General features: G+C 37.8%; 1 protein-coding gene and 1 long non-coding RNA gene across 3 annotated transcripts; one reads left to right on the forward strand and one right to left on the reverse strand.

Moving 5' to 3' along the window:
- Positions 1 to 472: 472 nt before the first annotated feature.
- Positions 473 to 2,062, forward strand: LOC113462440. 2 transcript variants are annotated; one of them, XR_005512127.1, is made up of 2 exons: positions 473 to 967; positions 1,679 to 2,062. It is a non-coding gene; the product is annotated as an uncharacterized LOC113462440 (long non-coding RNA). The 2 variants fall into 2 exon arrangements; XR_005512126.1 differs by having other exon boundaries at positions 504 to 1,559.
- Positions 2,063 to 2,327: 265 nt separating this feature from the next.
- On the reverse strand, positions 2,328 to 15,251 carry LOC103705119 (U-box domain-containing protein 35-like). Its single transcript, XM_008788737.4, has 9 exons — positions 14,807 to 15,251; positions 13,884 to 14,005; positions 12,253 to 12,374; positions 11,936 to 12,117; positions 11,771 to 11,810; positions 10,546 to 10,948; positions 6,721 to 6,801; positions 6,022 to 6,345; positions 2,328 to 5,125 (listed from the first exon to the last, which is right to left on the reverse strand). The coding sequence occupies exons 1-9, from the start codon at positions 14,964 to 14,966 to the stop codon at positions 4,376 to 4,378; spliced, it is 2,184 nt and encodes a 727-aa protein (XP_008786959.2). The 5' UTR covers positions 14,967 to 15,251; the 3' UTR covers positions 2,328 to 4,375.
- Positions 15,252 to 17,168: the final 1,917 nt, after the last annotated feature.

The following is a 17,168-nucleotide window of genomic DNA, read 5'->3' on the forward strand; positions in this document are numbered from 1 at the left end:
CCACCTTTAAAAATATACCTTCTTATAATTAAGATGCAATCGGGTTTGGATCATTATCTCAACCCACACCAGGTTCCTTCAGTTAGAGGGTTGGAGTTGAATATGAATGTTGCACGGCTAGGTCTCATATTTTGAGTCTGCTTTTGTTAAGATTATCCGGGTCAATCTAATTCTACCAACCCGATATCCAAAATCATTGGGTCTGGATCCAGAACCGAATCCGACCCATTAACAGATATTCAGAGCTGAGTCAGCTCCTGATCTACCTGACCCACTTCCAAGCCATAATAACAATATATTAACTTAGTGATGCTTAAAAAAAGAAGAAAAAAAGGATAGGTTTGATAGATTCAGTGAAGGGTCACTTTCAGAAGAGCTGTCTTGCCTTCTTTCTTACGCATTATATTTGCTTGCCTTGCGATGGTTGGTGTTCAATAATGTAATATGACAGCGATAACTTTGATGTGATAACAATTTAATTATTAGTGGAGTTGCTTACTGGGAGTAAATCTTCGATGAAATCCGTAATGAAGGTGACCCTTCTCTTTTGTTACTCTCGAGCTTTTATAAAGTAGCAACCAGTGGAAGCATTTATTTATTTATTGCTAAGATGAGTTCAATGCTTCACCTGTTTGTTGATAGGAGGGCTGTTTACCATGGACAAGCTCATGGCTTGCACCTCACCCTGTGAACAAAGACTACTATAAAGCACCCGGAGAGGAAGCTGCTCCAATGGTTTACGGAGCTTTTAAAACAAAAGGACCAAGTATCGATGGCGGGGAACACCACAAAACATAAATAAACATAAGATCGGATCGAGTGGATGTAAAAGAGGATCGAGCGGATCAAATAAATGTGCGAGATAAGTGCAAGAGATTTCAGGTGCAAGATGTTACTGGAGTCTCGAGAGTACCCAGCTGTCCCAACTTGGCTCAACTTTTTAAAGGCTTCGTACGGTTAGAATATGGTATAGTGTCGGATTCCAGCGTATATATTCTAATTTAATACTGTAAATATCTTTCTATTATATTTACTTTTTGAACCATATCTTATTTTCACATACTTAGGCTTCTCTTGTTCCTTTCCATGCTTGTTCCATCCTTGTGCTTCATTTTTCCATTGCCTTTGGAGTTTGCCGTTGCTCTCCTTTGATTACCATTTCTAAGTTCATCTTCATCCAATCTTGCCTATCTTTTGGGACTTGAGATCCACTGTTTGTAGGCATAGTCTACCAGCCATCCGACTAGATATCATCTTCCGTATGCCACAAAAATAGCGCCAACCAGCTGTTCGTTGGATTGTTTCTGCGCAACCAGCTGCTTGCTATTGCAAGTGCTATACCAATCAGCTATTCATTGGCTATCTTCTTGCGACTAGCAACCTGCTGATATATCCCTACAAAACCATCTGCTTGCTGTTACAGCCCGCCAACTGTTTGGCAATATATCTTATTTGCCTTGCAAAGATCACCTCACTGCAATCAGATTTAGCACTCTTGGGGATTGTTAATGTTGCGTGGCTTGGTTGAGTTATGGCCTCGAGTTCTCGGCCCTCGCACCGTAATTTCTCATTCTTTCTTGAAATTTTTGAGCATTCTTCTGGGGCATATATTGTTTGAGCTTTCCACTTGTGCTACTACACCTCTACTGTCCTATGATGGTTTCCACCTACTTTTCAGATATTTTGGATTGTCTCGATCGGCCTCAGAGTACAAGTTTGGAGCCCAAGCTTCTCTGGGCATTTATACCATTGTTTGGACAGGTTGTCTTTTGCATCCCAATGTTTCTATTAGAACCAACATTTTTTCTGTTTATATGGATTTGATAGTGGATGAACCACCAGACTTAAAGCTACACCTTAATCCAAGTGCAGCTTTAAATGTGAAAAGTCAAAATAATCACAAGCAACTCAGTCCGCAAAGGAGATAAAGCTAAACTCTCTCATAAGCAGGGTGAAGAAGGAACCATCAAGGCAGTATTCCATTGAGGGCAGTATGCATGCTCCCCTCAGGATTTTCTGAAAAATGTCATGATCTCAACTATTTGAGCTTTTAAATTTTAAATGACCGCAAAAACCAGTTTGGCTAACTCTGCTTTTAACTCAATAGCAAAAAGCTATGTCCACTTGAAATTCCAAGAAAAAGGAGGTGTTTGGATGTTATAAGAGCTCTATGTTGGAAGATATATCATGTATTTGTATCCTGGAGAACAAAGTAGATACCAAACTCAAGCTTGAAGTAGGTCAGTATGAACAGAACTGCAGACATGGTATCACTTTCATCAATCCCTCCACCTGTGACTGCAATTTGGGTTGCAGCAGACAAAGAACAGTGCCATGCCTTCCGCCCCCCTAGAAGGAGCCTGCAAATTCTCCAATTCTTTAAAAAACAGCTGCGAGACGATAAGAATAACAGCAGTGCATGTGAAACTAGGGAAATCAGTGAGCACTCCTCGCAACTAAATGTATGTAAAAAAACATTTCATTTATCAATGTAATGTTGTGGTGGGTTTCAACCATTTTACTAAAAAAAAACGCATATAAAAAAATGGGACTATTATGTGCTTCAATCCATGTTGTATGCCTGACAGGGATGTAGATCCATTGCTTATGCTGTGATGAGATCTCCTACTAAAACATGAAATTCAGATAGCAGGTTTAGGTTCTTGGTCGATAATAGAATCTCTGAAAAACAGAGCCAGCAAAATGTTCATTGGTCTGAAAGCACATAATGATCCCAATGGAACTTAAAAAGATCTCAATTGTCTAGTTCTTGATCCCAATTCAATGGCAGTGCAGCTATTGATGTCCTCACTCTGGAGGATATATGGGCACCTATGTTTTGAGTCGTGCTGCATTCCTATTTTTTATATGCCTCATAACATGGGGTCTAACTTTTTCACTCCAACTGCTAATTTATTAACCGCTCCTTTCTTTAAATATGCAATCATGATTTCATTTATCTGCTTGTAATCTAACAATGCCAATGAGATGCTGATTTTTGTTTATGTCTTCTAATAGCTATACTGTAAGATAAAATCTAACTTTATTAAAGAACATGTGGAGATGAGAACTCATATACCCCTCATATGTAGTTAGTTGTTTAGCTGTCTATAGATTCCTACTCATACTCAGAATTTTATGAGGATTTATGCAATCTGATAGACAAAATTGCTTTTTCAGTGTTAATTTCACTCTTAAAATTTAAAACAATGTAATAATTGTCATACCGCTCTATTGATGCATTTTAAACTATTCAATTGTTTTCATTTATAAGCTGAAGATAATTGAAGGGAGAAAAACATCATATCGGTTATTTAAGGAACATGAAAAAGTCATTTTTAGCTTATAGAAGCCAACCGAGCTTCTACTAAACAGAACATTACCCTCGTTTAAAGGATTTCCACCAAGTGTTATGGTTTATCATCATTGGCAGGCCTTTCAAAAGGAATATTCACATAGTTGACATTGATCTACAATGTCTAAATAGCCAAGAAACCACAACTCAAGTATTTTGGAGGTTGCTTCCCTATGCATCAAGTGGGCGTGAAACATTCTTTAGCAATATAATTAGTGAGCTAAAAACAAATACTAGCCGAACTTCCATAGAGTTAGATGCTTCGAAATTATAAACCAAATCAAGGTATGGTTCATACTATTAGCATTGTCCATTTTGTATCAAGTTGTATCGACTTGATACAAAGGTAAGAAATCTCTAATATACATAATTGTTAGTTTCTAGGCAATTTAGATATCATAGATCATGATCAATATCATAGATTAAAACTTTGAGATGGCTCCATTGGTTTAGTGTTGAAAAGATTTGGTCCCAAATCCTATGTTAGCACTCTAGCATTACTCTCTCTATATGCATATAAACATATACAGACACAGATAAGCATGCGATTCTTTTCTTTTTTATTGTTGTTGTTGTTGGTGTTGTTATCTTTTAAGCTAGATACGTAAGTACAAGAAGACTGTCATTGTCGCCCGTAAGTTGAGTGGCTCTCAAGACTGCGGAGGTCGCCTAACCAAACCTACAACCACTTGAGTTAATACCTTGAAGCAGAAATTGGTGGAAAAGCGTGTGAGACCTGTGGTGTTGCCCTACGCCGATGAAAGCAGGGTTTAATCCCAGACAACTTCGTACAACTATCAAAGACTTTAACAGCTTGGTGAGGTGATGTCTTCTTATTCAAAGAAAGATTACTCCACCATTCAGTCATTGAGAAACTGCTATATATAAACAGAAGACAATAATCTCTGTCAACGAAAAAAATCATGTACATAGAAAAAATATTTCTAAATTACATGAAGAAAATAAGAACACTATTTCATTGTATCACATGACTTGAAAGACACTGATGAGTGGACAGTTTCAACATGGTAACCTGAAGCTTCCATAACGTGGCTGACAGTGATACCTTAAGGAGCCTTCTGCCGATGCAGCCACTGCCCGCAATCGATTCAGCTCTGGTAATATGACATGAGCTAAATCTGGACGATCTTTGCGTCGAAGCTCAGCGCACTTCAGAGCCAACTGTGCGAGCTTAACTGTCTCCTCCATCGGCCAATCTGTCACGTTAGGATCCAATAGATCACCAAGAGTTCCGTTCTCCAAAGCATTTTCAACAATATGTGCAAGCCCCATGGGTGGTTGTGCAGTGATCAGCTGTAGGAGGATGATTCCAAGGGCATAGATATCAGATTTAACGCCAAGCAATCCAGTTGTCTGGTACTCAGGGTCAATGTAACAAAAAGTTCCAGCTGCAGCAGTCATGCAATATTGAGTAATAGCTAAGCCTGCAGCAGGAGGAATAAGGCGTGCAAGGCCGACATCTGCAATCTTGCTGACAAAGTTCTGGTCAAGGAGGATATTGCCAGGCTTGAGATCACGATGGACAAGAGGCTCGGGCTTAGTCTGGTGGAGAAAGAGCAGGCCAGTAGCTATTTCTGCTGCAATCTTGAAACGCAGCTGCCAAGAGAGTGGTCGAGTGCCGTTTTGGCAGAAAAGGCGGTCCTCAAGGCTGCCATTGGCCATGTGTTCATACACCAGGCATCCATATTCTGGGCATGCACCCATGAGGAGGACCATATTTGGATGGCGTATGCAGCTCAAAACCTCAATCTGAAGAATTTTGAATGTTAAAGGTGAGTTTTTTAAAATTTCAGGATGATGCAGTGACTAAATACTATAAGCAGACTAGGCAATCAAAATAAACATGGAATCCAAAAAAGTCGAATTGAATATAAAAGCAAATAGGTAACCAAGTGTGAGAAGAATTATGAGTGGTTAAGCACAAAATACTGCTTCATTGTCCAAAACACAAGGGAATTCCTGTCTATAACATTGTCCATTCTCCACATGAGCTTTCGACAAATAAGCTATCTTGATAAAAGAGCTTAGTTTCGATAAGAACCACTGATGAGAAAAGATTTAAAATCCAATTTCTGAATATAAGGGATAAGTCTTTTTAGTCATAGTGACTGAATCAAGATTGTGTTTATTAGATAAAACATAATAAGATAATAAATATAGCAGCGTAAGAAACATATCTCTGAGGTCACAACTGACATTTCTACATAGAACCACCAAGATGGGATATTTTAGCAAAGCTGCATTCAAGTTCCAGAAATGAAAGCAGATACAACAGATAAACTACAGCAATAAGATCACATATACCAGTTGCAGTTGAAGATTTATCAAACCTGCAAGTGGTTAGCTAGTATTTAACACTTGCTGATACCAATGGATTTTATAAAGACTGGATTTTCTTATTTCCTGCTTCGCTGCACCTATATTAATGCAGCCTCTTGGTTTGATGCTCTTTTTTATTCAACTAAGATATCAAAACTTTGGTAATGTGGCCTTTTGGTTTGATGTACTTTTTTATTTCATTAAGACATCAAAACTTTGATGTGCAAATCATATATAAAAAAACAACTGAAGATTGAGACTAGGCTATAGATATAAGATGGGAAAAGATTTGAGAAAAAGAAAGATAGCATGATATTTCTGCATACCTCTTGATGAAATTGTTTCATTCCTTGAGTTGGATCAGATCGAAGAATCTTAATTGCAACAACAGTATGATCAAGGTTACATTTGTAAACAGGTCCATATCCTCCCTCCCCAATCTTTAAGGCATCCAAAAAGTTATCTGTCGCCTTCTGAATCTCTTCAACAGTATATCTCCTATAACGAATGTTTGAATGAAAACAATCTGAAAAATTCCTTTGAAGCAACGCCTTAGAGTTCTGCTCCTTTTCTGCCATATGTGGTCTCATATCTCCGGCCAACCTTGTCTCTTCCATTCTCAGCGCTCCATCAGCCTTGCCATAATTTGCCTGTATTTGCAAAAAGACTATTTCATATTGACTGCAGAAAACAAATTCATAAATTGGAGGCAACAGAAACTTTGTGGGAGAGGAAAAAGAAGAGTGAGCATTCATCAGTGGGAAATAAAATGTGAACATCTATAAACTTTTATTTGCTTCTATAGAGTATAAAATGCCATACAAGTATGTTAAAAGTTATATTTAGTCGAGCCTCAATGAAAGAAAAATTAATTTCTGTATAGACGAATTACAAGGCTTGGGAAAATATTGCTTCTGTATACCATATGCGTATCATTTACCCCCAACCAAGTGGTGTTGCATCATCTATGAGTTAAGATTTTTTACACAAATAATAAGTTTCACATATTGTTTTGCATTATATACCTCTTTACAAGTATCTTCTGACATATCCTTCATCTGCCTTGGCTCAAACTTCAGTCGTCTCATCTTAGCTTTGATGTCTTCCTGAAAAATATTGATATAAAAGAGTTTAATGAAAAATAGTGGTGAATGCAGGCATAATCCAAATGAAGGAACAAGAAAATCAGCATGACAATTCCAAGCAATTAGACAATATCTAAGGAATGATGCAGAGAGAGCTTCCCAGAGTATTGTTTGTTCCTAACATTTCTAGTGCTGCACTTTCTACAAGGACCATATTATCTAAAGAGGTACGTATAGACGGCAAGTGCTTAATTCTTTGTCTAAAAGAAAATGATGTTGAAGGATAAGTGGAACTACCAAGTTATCAATACCTTACACTATGGGACAAAACCCTAAGAAAGTAGCAACCTGATCTACTTGGATCTCATCCGGCCAGCATCCAAAACTACTAAAACTCATTGCCGCCATAAGATTTTGAGTGACATTCTATTAGCATTTGCTTGTTCCACCCTGCCATTACATTCAAGCAATGCAATGTCACTAAATACCCACCCATTAAAATTCCACCAACAGAATTATATAGGATTGGCATGAGAAATGTCATCAAACACCCCCTCCCGCTCCCCTCAACCAAAAGAAAATGTCCCTATAGGGTGGCTTCAACTATTTAAGGCATGTTTGGATGTTCCTGTAGGAATATCCTGCAGGAATCATGCCTGTTGGCCCACCCAGCCCGCATCTTCTAAGGGCCCACTAAAGGCCCAGCCTAGATCTTACCCTATGGGCCTGTTAATCTATAAGAAGAAAAAAAGACACATGGATTCGGGCTAGGGGGTGTTGGGTTGATATGGGCCATGCTCTAGTGGACTTACTGAGTCCATGAATCTAGTAGGAAATTCAGCCCAAATCTTGTTGGATTACCTAAACAAGCCCTTAATATGTTCAGTTCCCAATAAAGTATTAAATATTTCTCCTTTGAATTCAGAGGGTTCATTGGCACCAAAACCTGGCATTAAAGTGTATGGAAGGTTAGTCAAGAACCTAAAATATTCTTTTGGGAAATGTGGTGAGAATGAACCATCTAAATTCAAATCCGGCACATCTCCCCAGAATTACAGTGAGTTGCCAGCATAGACACTATAAAGAGTGGTGCCAAGCAGTGAATCCAGTTCGCACTCAAGAAGCTGAAATAAATGACTTTTTTGCCAAGACATACTGACAACCCACATAACCATGTCCTTATACATAGAAGAGAAGAATGTCCTATTTGCACTGGACGTAATAAGACACGAGCATGGCTCTAGAAAACAACTTGATCTTCTTGAGGCTGAGTGTGTGAACCTGAAAGCCCTCTAGGGGCAATTGCAATACTTAGGCACTCATACAACCCTCAAGGGAACATCTACAGTCCTATGAGGCACTCATACAAGTTCATGAATGCAACTAGACAGTTATAAAAGCCTGTATGAAACTTGTACAAGTGCCAATGACACACATATGAACTGCCTAGAACTTGTACAAGTATTCAAGGCAATTTTTCAAGCCATGAGGGCTCTTGTACCAACATTCCAAGGCACTGGTAAAGATCATCAAAATGTTGCACTCATAAAGCCTTCTGAGCCGTTGTACAGATTCCACTATACGTAAAAAGTCTCTTGGGACTCATAAAGCCTTCTGAGCCGTTGTACAGATTCCACTATAAGTCAGAACATTTATGCAAGAAACATGAGCTTTTGTTACAATGTACAAAAGCGTTAATCTCCTTGGCATTTCTCAAAGTTCATATAACACTTGTATGAGAAGCCTCCTTGGACATGTAAAAGATTATTTGTCATACCCAAAAGCCTCCGCTGACTTTCATACCTCCTAGGCCATTTGAAAAAATCCCTAAAATATGCGTATAAGCCTTATGTGCTGGGAGCAAAAGTCTGGAAGGCATTTACTACCCTACATGGTACTTGTACATCCACGTGGGACATGTACAAATCTACTAGAAACTTGTACGAGCTTTTAAGGACATCAGTAAAACCCTCTAGGACACATGAACAGACTCTTCTTTAGAAGTACAAGACATATGGTTACTTGCAAAATCTTGTGTATCAAGTGTAGATGCCTTCTTTTGCTAAAAAAAAAAAAGTATACATGCTTTCTACAGGAGCAAACGTGCCCAAAAAGCATAATATTAAAACCATGTCAAGTCTGTGTCTTACCTTGTTTTCTGACCATATATCAGGACATATATGGTTTCTTCTTCGACCTGGATCCACCAAGCTGTCCCAGATCCTCTCTCAGTTTTTCACTTATAACTGTATAATTTTTATAAGCTAATATCTATTATATAAATGATTATGGTGATTACTCATGACCCGAGTAGTTGAATTCATAAATTAATCATAAAATTTAGTGTAAGAGACAAACTTTCCGAGTCTAGAAATGATATATATTTTAGAAAAGGTTTGGACAGAATCCACTAGGAAATGAATGTAGAACTTTCAAGACATAGATTCTATCATTCTAGATAAATATGCCTTACCCCCTAAAAGTTGTTCACTCGTGTTACACAGACTTGAAAATGACAGTCAGGGTATGGGTGGTGTAACTAAGTCTCATGAAAATATTATATATAACCATTATACGCTAGTCCATTGTTCATAGACATTTTATCTAGGTTACTTTGAAAGCTAGAAGTATTCTGTATGACCTTTCGCCATATAGAGTTTCTCTGTTTATATCATATCACTCTCATAAATTTCTTTTTTTTTATTCTTTCTTCAATTTTTGTTCTCTATACATAGATACCATGAGAATGTGGACAGAGTTTCCATCGTCAACCATCTGAGTCCTAGTCAACCAATCTGCAGTTTCTTTGACTATACATCTCATCAAGGGAATCCTAAATTTAATCCCATCAACATTCAAAGATTAACTGAAATGATAGACCAGCCAAGATTACATTAGAATAAGGTAAAATACTAATGAACTGGTGAATTTATAAGTCTGCAAAATAGACCACAATGTTTGGCATCCAAGGGAGAAAATTTAAACCCATCCATGGGAAGACCCAAGACTACGCAAAGAGTTAGGCACTTTGCTCAGTCTACATGTTAATGTACAAAATGTATGGATTTAAAGACAGGGGAAACCATAGTTTATTCACTTCATAGTTAGTACGTTACAGCCCAATAAAACGCAAGGTGGTATACATGATGACTGATATACTTAGGGGACTGTAATGCGAGGACAACATAAGAAGGTGTAAACAAGCACAAGAACTAGTTTTAGTTAGACAGGTTATTTTTTGACTAGGCTAATGCTACACCAACATTTGCATTAAGCACTTATTTCTTTACAGTTTTCATGGAACACAATTTTGGGAAGAATACTAAAACAAGAGCATATTGAATATCCATTGAGAAGAGATGTCCAAGAATGATGTCTCGAACAGTTTTAAGGACAAAGATAGTAGTTGGTATACTAAAAGAAGATTAGGTGCAGCATCAGTAAAGGAGCAAGTGATAAAAGTCATAAAGCCATAGGATAGCTTCACAAGGATCAAATTGGTGAGAAGGGATCAGCTAAAATGTGGAATGCAATAAAACATGTCAGATGAAAGTTGTGAGAAAAATGTGAAAGAACTTTCTCTTACTGATAAGCAAGTCTTTGCCATGTATAGCTAATTCTGCCAAAAGATCTATATTCTATGGAGCCTCTCAAATACACGAATTGAGTCTTGTTGGTCATTACTTGCAAATATGGTAGAAACATAATGATAAAAAATCCTCGGAAAGTTTAAGAATTTAATATTGGAGAAACAACCGAGCATACCACTGAGTGGTCGGACAAAGAAGAAGATTCCTCCTTCAAGATCCAAGATGAACGCTCATATCTGCTGGATCCTGAACCACTTGAACAATATGCACTGGTATTCTTGTTTGACACCAAGCTTTTCTGTTGCTCATCATGGAAGCTATGGAAACTGTATTCACTGCTTGCATTAGACATAAAAGATTGGGGTTCCCCAGTAAGACAAAATTGTGGAGGAACATAAGTGTTTGATTGGTCAATACTTGTCCTACTTGGGCTGGGACATGAAGCTGCACTCTGATATGAAAAGTCAAGACAACCCCTTGCATGGCTATCCCTACTGATCTTCTTGCTAATTCTGGCTTCAAAACTCCTTTCAAATGACCCATTTTCACCACCATAACCAATTGCAGCTGGATGAAACCTGATAAAACATTTAGCAACAGCAAGATGAACTTCAACATAAGAAGGCCTAATAAATAGGAAGGAATGAAGCAACAATACCGAGTTCCCCATGGCATGATAATAGCATCCATGATCTTTCATAATGGATAAAGAGTATAATAATTTAGTAACAATGCCAAAACAGATAAATGATAATGTCTAAGTCTGATAGATATTGAAACCAGTCAGAAGATCCTTGAAGAAACAGATAAATGTCTTGTTATCTGACAACAGAAGACAACACAGACATCATGTGCATATTCCACCACCCAAAGATCCGGATCAGATAGAAGATCCCAACAGTGATTAAGAGTACTCTTTATTCAACCATAGCATTCGTACATGGATTTTTTTTTCTTTTGCTCTCAGTTGTTTTTGGATTATCACCGGCCAGTACACAATTTTCCAATAAATGAAACAGTCCCTGGTTTAAATTCAGTAAGGGGAGGCTCAACCACCTGAACTAATTAACTTTCATAGAAAGAATTTGTAGCCAGAAAAATGTTCATTAGAATTTGTGAAGGCATCAATTATTGGCGTTATGGTTTAGAAGCGATATAGCAAGTGGAAATGAGGGTACCAACTAGCTCGGTTGGTACTTGGTAAAGTCATTGAGTGTTGGTACAAGTGACTTAGGTTCGAATCCCATCCTCACCCCAATTATGGCCAGGCTTCCTCCCGTCATAGTTCTCAAAAAGAAAACAAGAGTAAATATCAATGACAGTGCTAATAAATATGATAACAAGTACTCTTTTAAATCAATTTTTATGAAAATATAGTGAAGACAAAGTGGTCGCCTAACCTTGCAGGTGCTCCAGTATGGTAACTGGAATCTGGTTCACCTGTAAATATTCACATGCATTGGAACAATCAGCACAGGTGGAAACAAAAATTGGAGTAAAAAGATATAGATGTGATAAACTACGAATCAGATAATATAAAAAGTAATTATATCAGATTGACAAACTTTTGATAGACTGGAATTGATTTCTGGCGCTGTCAGTTTCAAACTCGCAAGCTGGTCGTTGTGTAATTGGACGAGTAGCAGGCCTAGTTGAAGATAACTTCCCCTTTGATATAACATATATAGAGCAAAACTCTGGTGCAGTCTTAGAAACAGTGGTAGGCACATCTGCTGGCTTAAAAGATCTGCTACACCAGAAACCAAAGTTAACAAATCTTCAAGGAAAAACTAAAAAGAAATTGTAAAAAAGTTTAGTAGTAACATCGAACAAAAAATAAAGCAGTAAGGTTATAGAATGTTTAACATTGGAAAATAGGTACCTAATCAATGCATTTCTAGATGATGCCCCAAAGATTAGTTTGTCAATGATCCGGTCTGCAATAAAATCAACAATTGCCTTTGGTACATCAGTGTCATCCAAAATGACTTCCTTGAACTGCAGCTGCATTTACAAAAGATAAACAAACATGAGAAAAATAAAAGAAGCCAATGTCTCCACCAAACAAAAAGGAAAAACTGGAAGAAAAACACACAAAAACTAAAAAAAATGAAAGAAAAGAAAATGTGCAATCCTATGAAAGGATTAGAAAATCCATATAACCACAGGTGAAACAAGACATTCTATAGGTTGAAATGACAGCATGTATAAGGAATTTGAGAAAAATGCAGTTAGTAAGTCTTGAAGGGACCATAACCTTCGTAGGCCATCCCTAAGAACCAGATACAACACAAAACTTGCATGGGTTCAACGGAGTGTTTAAATGAGCTTCTTTTGAACAAGCTTAATTAATTCAAAACTGAACCTCATCTACATGGTTCAATTATGTCGATCAAAGTATAAATGTATGAAAAATTGGACTTTAAACAGAGGACAAACTATGAGCAACTGATATCAATCTTATACAAATATAAAGATCTTCCACTGTTAGGTTTTTCTTTCTCTTTAAAAAAAGATCTTGCTCTATTGCCCCGTTCAATATGATGTATTTGCAAATTCGGAAATGATCCCATCAGCGATCCCTAGGTAACAATTGAAAACTTGATAGATAATTTGTTAGGCAGCAATAATCTTGCCAGGTTCAAGCTTGCAATTCCTGAGTAACATGACATATTCTGATGTTGCAAGGTCCATGCGCTTCTGAATTTGGAATGGCATTTATAGGAAAGTTAAGGTGATATACACAATCTGCTCAGTAAGTATATTGCTATTTTAATGAAGAAACAGCATATCCACTTCACTGCCCTCAATAACATGATCCCTGTAAGCAGGGACTTTTCGATGACGTGCGCCCATCAAATATCTAAACGGCCCTAAATGAAAATCAAGCATACGAGCACCTATGATTTGCCAATACTATGTAGGAAACATTGATGTGTAAGCAAGATTCTTAACTGTAACAAGTAGTAGGAAAAAATTTGTAGTTTGAGACAAAAATACAAAGTTCGAAATCGGATTCCTAGTTACAAAATTTTAATACATATTTGTATATGAATATAGACATATAGAAATGTTTTCCTCGAAAAGAAGACATCAGAAAAGCAGTGCAATCTGAAGTTTACAGATACAATGTCTCTCTTTCAAAAAATTAAAAAAACAGTTCAGAGACATGAAATATAGAATTACCATAACAGTAGAGAGGGAAAAAACTGTGTAAATCATGCAGAACATAATTTAAAAAAAAAAATGCAAAGAGTGAATGATATGGATTCTTACAATTGCTCCCTGCATCACTTTTAAGGGAAAATGTCTTATGGAAATGTTTTAAAATTTTAAATCACATTTTTACACAAGGAATAAAACATTATAACTGGTTGTATTGATTTGAAGTATCAAGAATGATTGACTTGTATTTCTGTTCTATCCTATAAAACAATTAAAGCCTTGCAGCATGGTGTACTCATACTCTCTGAGAGTATAAACTTTCCTCAGAAAAGATGGCCAATTACATACCCCACTTCTGTTGCAGAAACATTGAAAAGGAAGAAGTAGTTCTTTAGTTTGAAAGTCCATTCGTTCAAGACAGGAAGAAGCAACACCATCGTTCACTTCTGATATTGAAAGCTGCTGTCCAACTGTATATTGAATAAAGATTTCTAAAGAATTATTTAATCAGAACAAGGAAAATAATTAAATATAAACTTCAGAAAACAAGGAAAAGTATATCATCATGCCAATCAATAGGAATTCAAAGAGATCAATTTAACCGTAGGAGCAGAATATCGAGGAGTAATTTTAAGCAAAAACAAAAGCAGCTTATTACAAATAAGATATCCTAATCAGCACATACAAGTTCTACCCTTCCAAAGGAATAAAATATTATATATGGGTGCATTTCCAACCAATACGTCTCCATTCAGGTTTCTTAGCAGCAAAAGACGGAACCAACAAACCAAATCTTCTTCAACCATTATTTCTCTTGTCATGGAAATTATCATCTAAATTTCAATTATTAAAAACTAAAGAAAGAAGACAAAGTCAGACGATATAGCATATTTAGTGAAATAACATAACTTTAATCCAGAAGTAAAATATTTTCAAACTTGGAGTGAGCCTACTTTAATCCATAAAATAAGCCCGATAGAAGTTTTAGATAACTTTCGCAGGTCAACATCCTATAAATTTGATATATTTCCACTGACTTCTTGGGATAATCAGTAACAATTTCCCTAGCTGATTAGAACCATACCGTTAAATATATGGCTTACACACATCTAAATATACAATACTACTACTACTACAATACTACACACATCTATATTATCCAAAAGATCAAATTTTGAGCTGCCTTTCAACGCAAAACACCGATAAAACACGCTGAATGCAATGAAAATCAAATTTTTATGTAACAAAACAAGAGAAGGGAGTAGGCTGACTTGGAGTTTGGATGCTAGGGATCTTCCGGCGGACATGGAGGAGATAGAAGATCTGCCCCCGCGTCAAGACATGGTCCGCCGCCCATTTCAGCGCGTGCTGGCTATTCCTATCGTCGTCGATCGCAACCGCCACCAGCGACGCCGACTCGGCGTCCTTCATGCTGAACGCTAGGTGGTGCCCTGCTGCTTCCCGCAACGCCAATCCCCCGCCTCTTCTCTCTCTCTCTCTCTCTCCTCCCACCCCCTCCAAACCTAAATCTAGAGCCTCTGGACGCTAGATTCGTCTCGAATTCTAGCACTGAGCCAGGGGTGAATCCTGCTCCCCCTTGATCTTATTCTAGAGTTCAGTTGGGGGAGGAAGAAGGGGGAAACTAGGGTTAAGGTTTCGGTCGGTTGGGGAGTTCGGGGAGGCCATGATGGAGAGAGAAACCAGGCGATTGCTAACTCGAATTAGGGTTTCCGGTAATACGGTTCGGCTTCTCGTTGTCGTTGCACCCGCGACCGGGGTGGCAAATGGCGGGAAATAGGGACGAAATGACCTAAATAGCCCTGAGATTTTTTTTTTTTTTGGGGCTTGGGGGGGGGGGGGGGGGGGGGGGATAAGTTGAAAGCAAATTTTATTTTTTAATGTTTTAATTTTTCGTGCATAGCATAGATTATTTGCTTGTTTTAATTATTTTCCATCTAATATGCTTATCATTGTTGTTTTTTAGTTTTCTTTTAAATACATAATTAATGGGATACTTTATTTTATCTTTGTATGAGACATGAACCTATGTTCGACTGGGCCTACCATTGCTTTGAGGTAAATTTAGGTTTTGCTTTAATCGATCTAAGCCAATTGACCCAATGAGCCTAAAATGCTTTTTATCAACTTAGCTTGGGATTGGTTGATTAGTTGATGGTCGGGTCTTGATTCAAAATTGTGAGGTGAATAAAAAGCAAGTCAAGTTTAGGTTATGCTTTTTCTAGTCTTGAACGAACCAATTAGTAGGCCCAGCTGATTGCCTCCAGTGTAGTAGGTTGTTGCCATTAGCTGCATCATTTTATGGTTCATCCGATTGCATACATTTGGCTTGAATTTAATATGGATAAATTATAATACACTCAACTGTATGCATTTTATTCCTCATTTTCACAAAAAGAAAAAAAAAATTATAACTTTCATAGTTGTTGTTTAGACTAATTGGATCGGAATCAATTATTTTGAGTTTGATTCAAGTCTATATAAACACATCATACAATTTCTCTTTTATTGACCAATAATCAATTTTAGGAAATGATATCAGAATCACCTAACTTACAACTCGAGGAAAAGACATTACAAATGCGAATAACTCTCCAATACTAATTTAAATGCCAATAACTCTCCAATACTAATTTGTTCCACCATCAAGTATAAATGTGGAGTTAGAAACTAGGCAGTCTGATACGTGCAGTTCATTTCAAGTCATGGACATAGTCAAATATGAATTTCTGCTACTCTAATATTGTATATTGTTTCTATACTATGGTGGCCTCTTTTAAAATCAAGTATATACTTGCATTTGGTATTTGGATGTAAGTGGGTTGTATAAACCCAATTTTCAAAAAAGTAAGAACTTAGAACTTCCAGTTCCACCATAATAAAATTATAATGGTTTTTATTGAGAATTGGTTTTTTTTTTTTTTTTTTTTTTTTTTTTTTTTTTTTTTTTTTTTTTTGCTTAAACGGGCATTTCATACATCACGGGTACGAATACACCCTAAAGAGTCAGAATACAAAATGTCCCGAAGTGCTCCGGGCATCTCCCTCTCCCCAGCCCATAGGGTGCCTCCAGAGTGGCTCGCAACAAACGCGGCCACCCAATCGGCCGCCCCATTGGCCTCACGATATACATGCGTAGCCTGTAGCGTAACACCCTCTCTCACCATCATCCAAATGTCACGAAGCAGAGGATGGGCATCTCCGTGACCAACCGGGCCCCTGCGAATCCAGCTAATCACCGTAGCCGAGTCGCCCTCCAGAAGAACCGAACTCGCTCGAAGTACGCGCCGCACATAGGACAAGCCCATCCAAGCCGCTCGCAACTCTGCCCCTGGGACCGAAGTATCAAAAATCTGACGGCCCCTTGCTGCCACCACATCGGACGTCGGGCCCCTAACAACAAAACCGACCCCTCCCCTCCTACCACCATCCAAGACAGAGCCATCAAAATTGACCTTGAGGAAACTCGGGGGTGGGGGCTCCCAGGTAAAGAATACCCTATGTGGAGCTGCCGAAGCACTGTAGGATCCCCAGATGTCCCGAGCTATCAAAGGTCTATGAGCTGGCCCTGCCTGGATCATCTCTGTCGCCTGAGAACAGGCCCGCTCCATCACA

Source organism: Phoenix dactylifera, chromosome 6, assembly GCF_009389715.1.
Source record: "Phoenix dactylifera cultivar Barhee BC4 chromosome 6, palm_55x_up_171113_PBpolish2nd_filt_p, whole genome shotgun sequence".
Classification (NCBI taxonomy): Eukaryota; Viridiplantae; Streptophyta; class Magnoliopsida; order Arecales; family Arecaceae; genus Phoenix; species Phoenix dactylifera.

Bases quoted from the DNA above. Each gene is read 5' to 3' on its own strand.
- LOC103705119 (XM_008788737.4), bottom strand. From the start codon at position 14,966: ATGAAGGACGCCGAGTCGGCGTCGCTGGTGGCGGTTGCGATCGACGAC. The intron at 6,802-10,545 runs GTATGCTCGGTT...AATATTTTTCAG, and splicing joins CTTTGTCCGACCACTCAGTG to GAAGACATCAAAGCTAAGAT. The intron at 5,126-6,021 runs GTATGCAGAAAT...AAAATTCTTCAG, and splicing joins TGAAACAATTTCATCAAGAG to ATTGAGGTTTTGAGCTGCAT.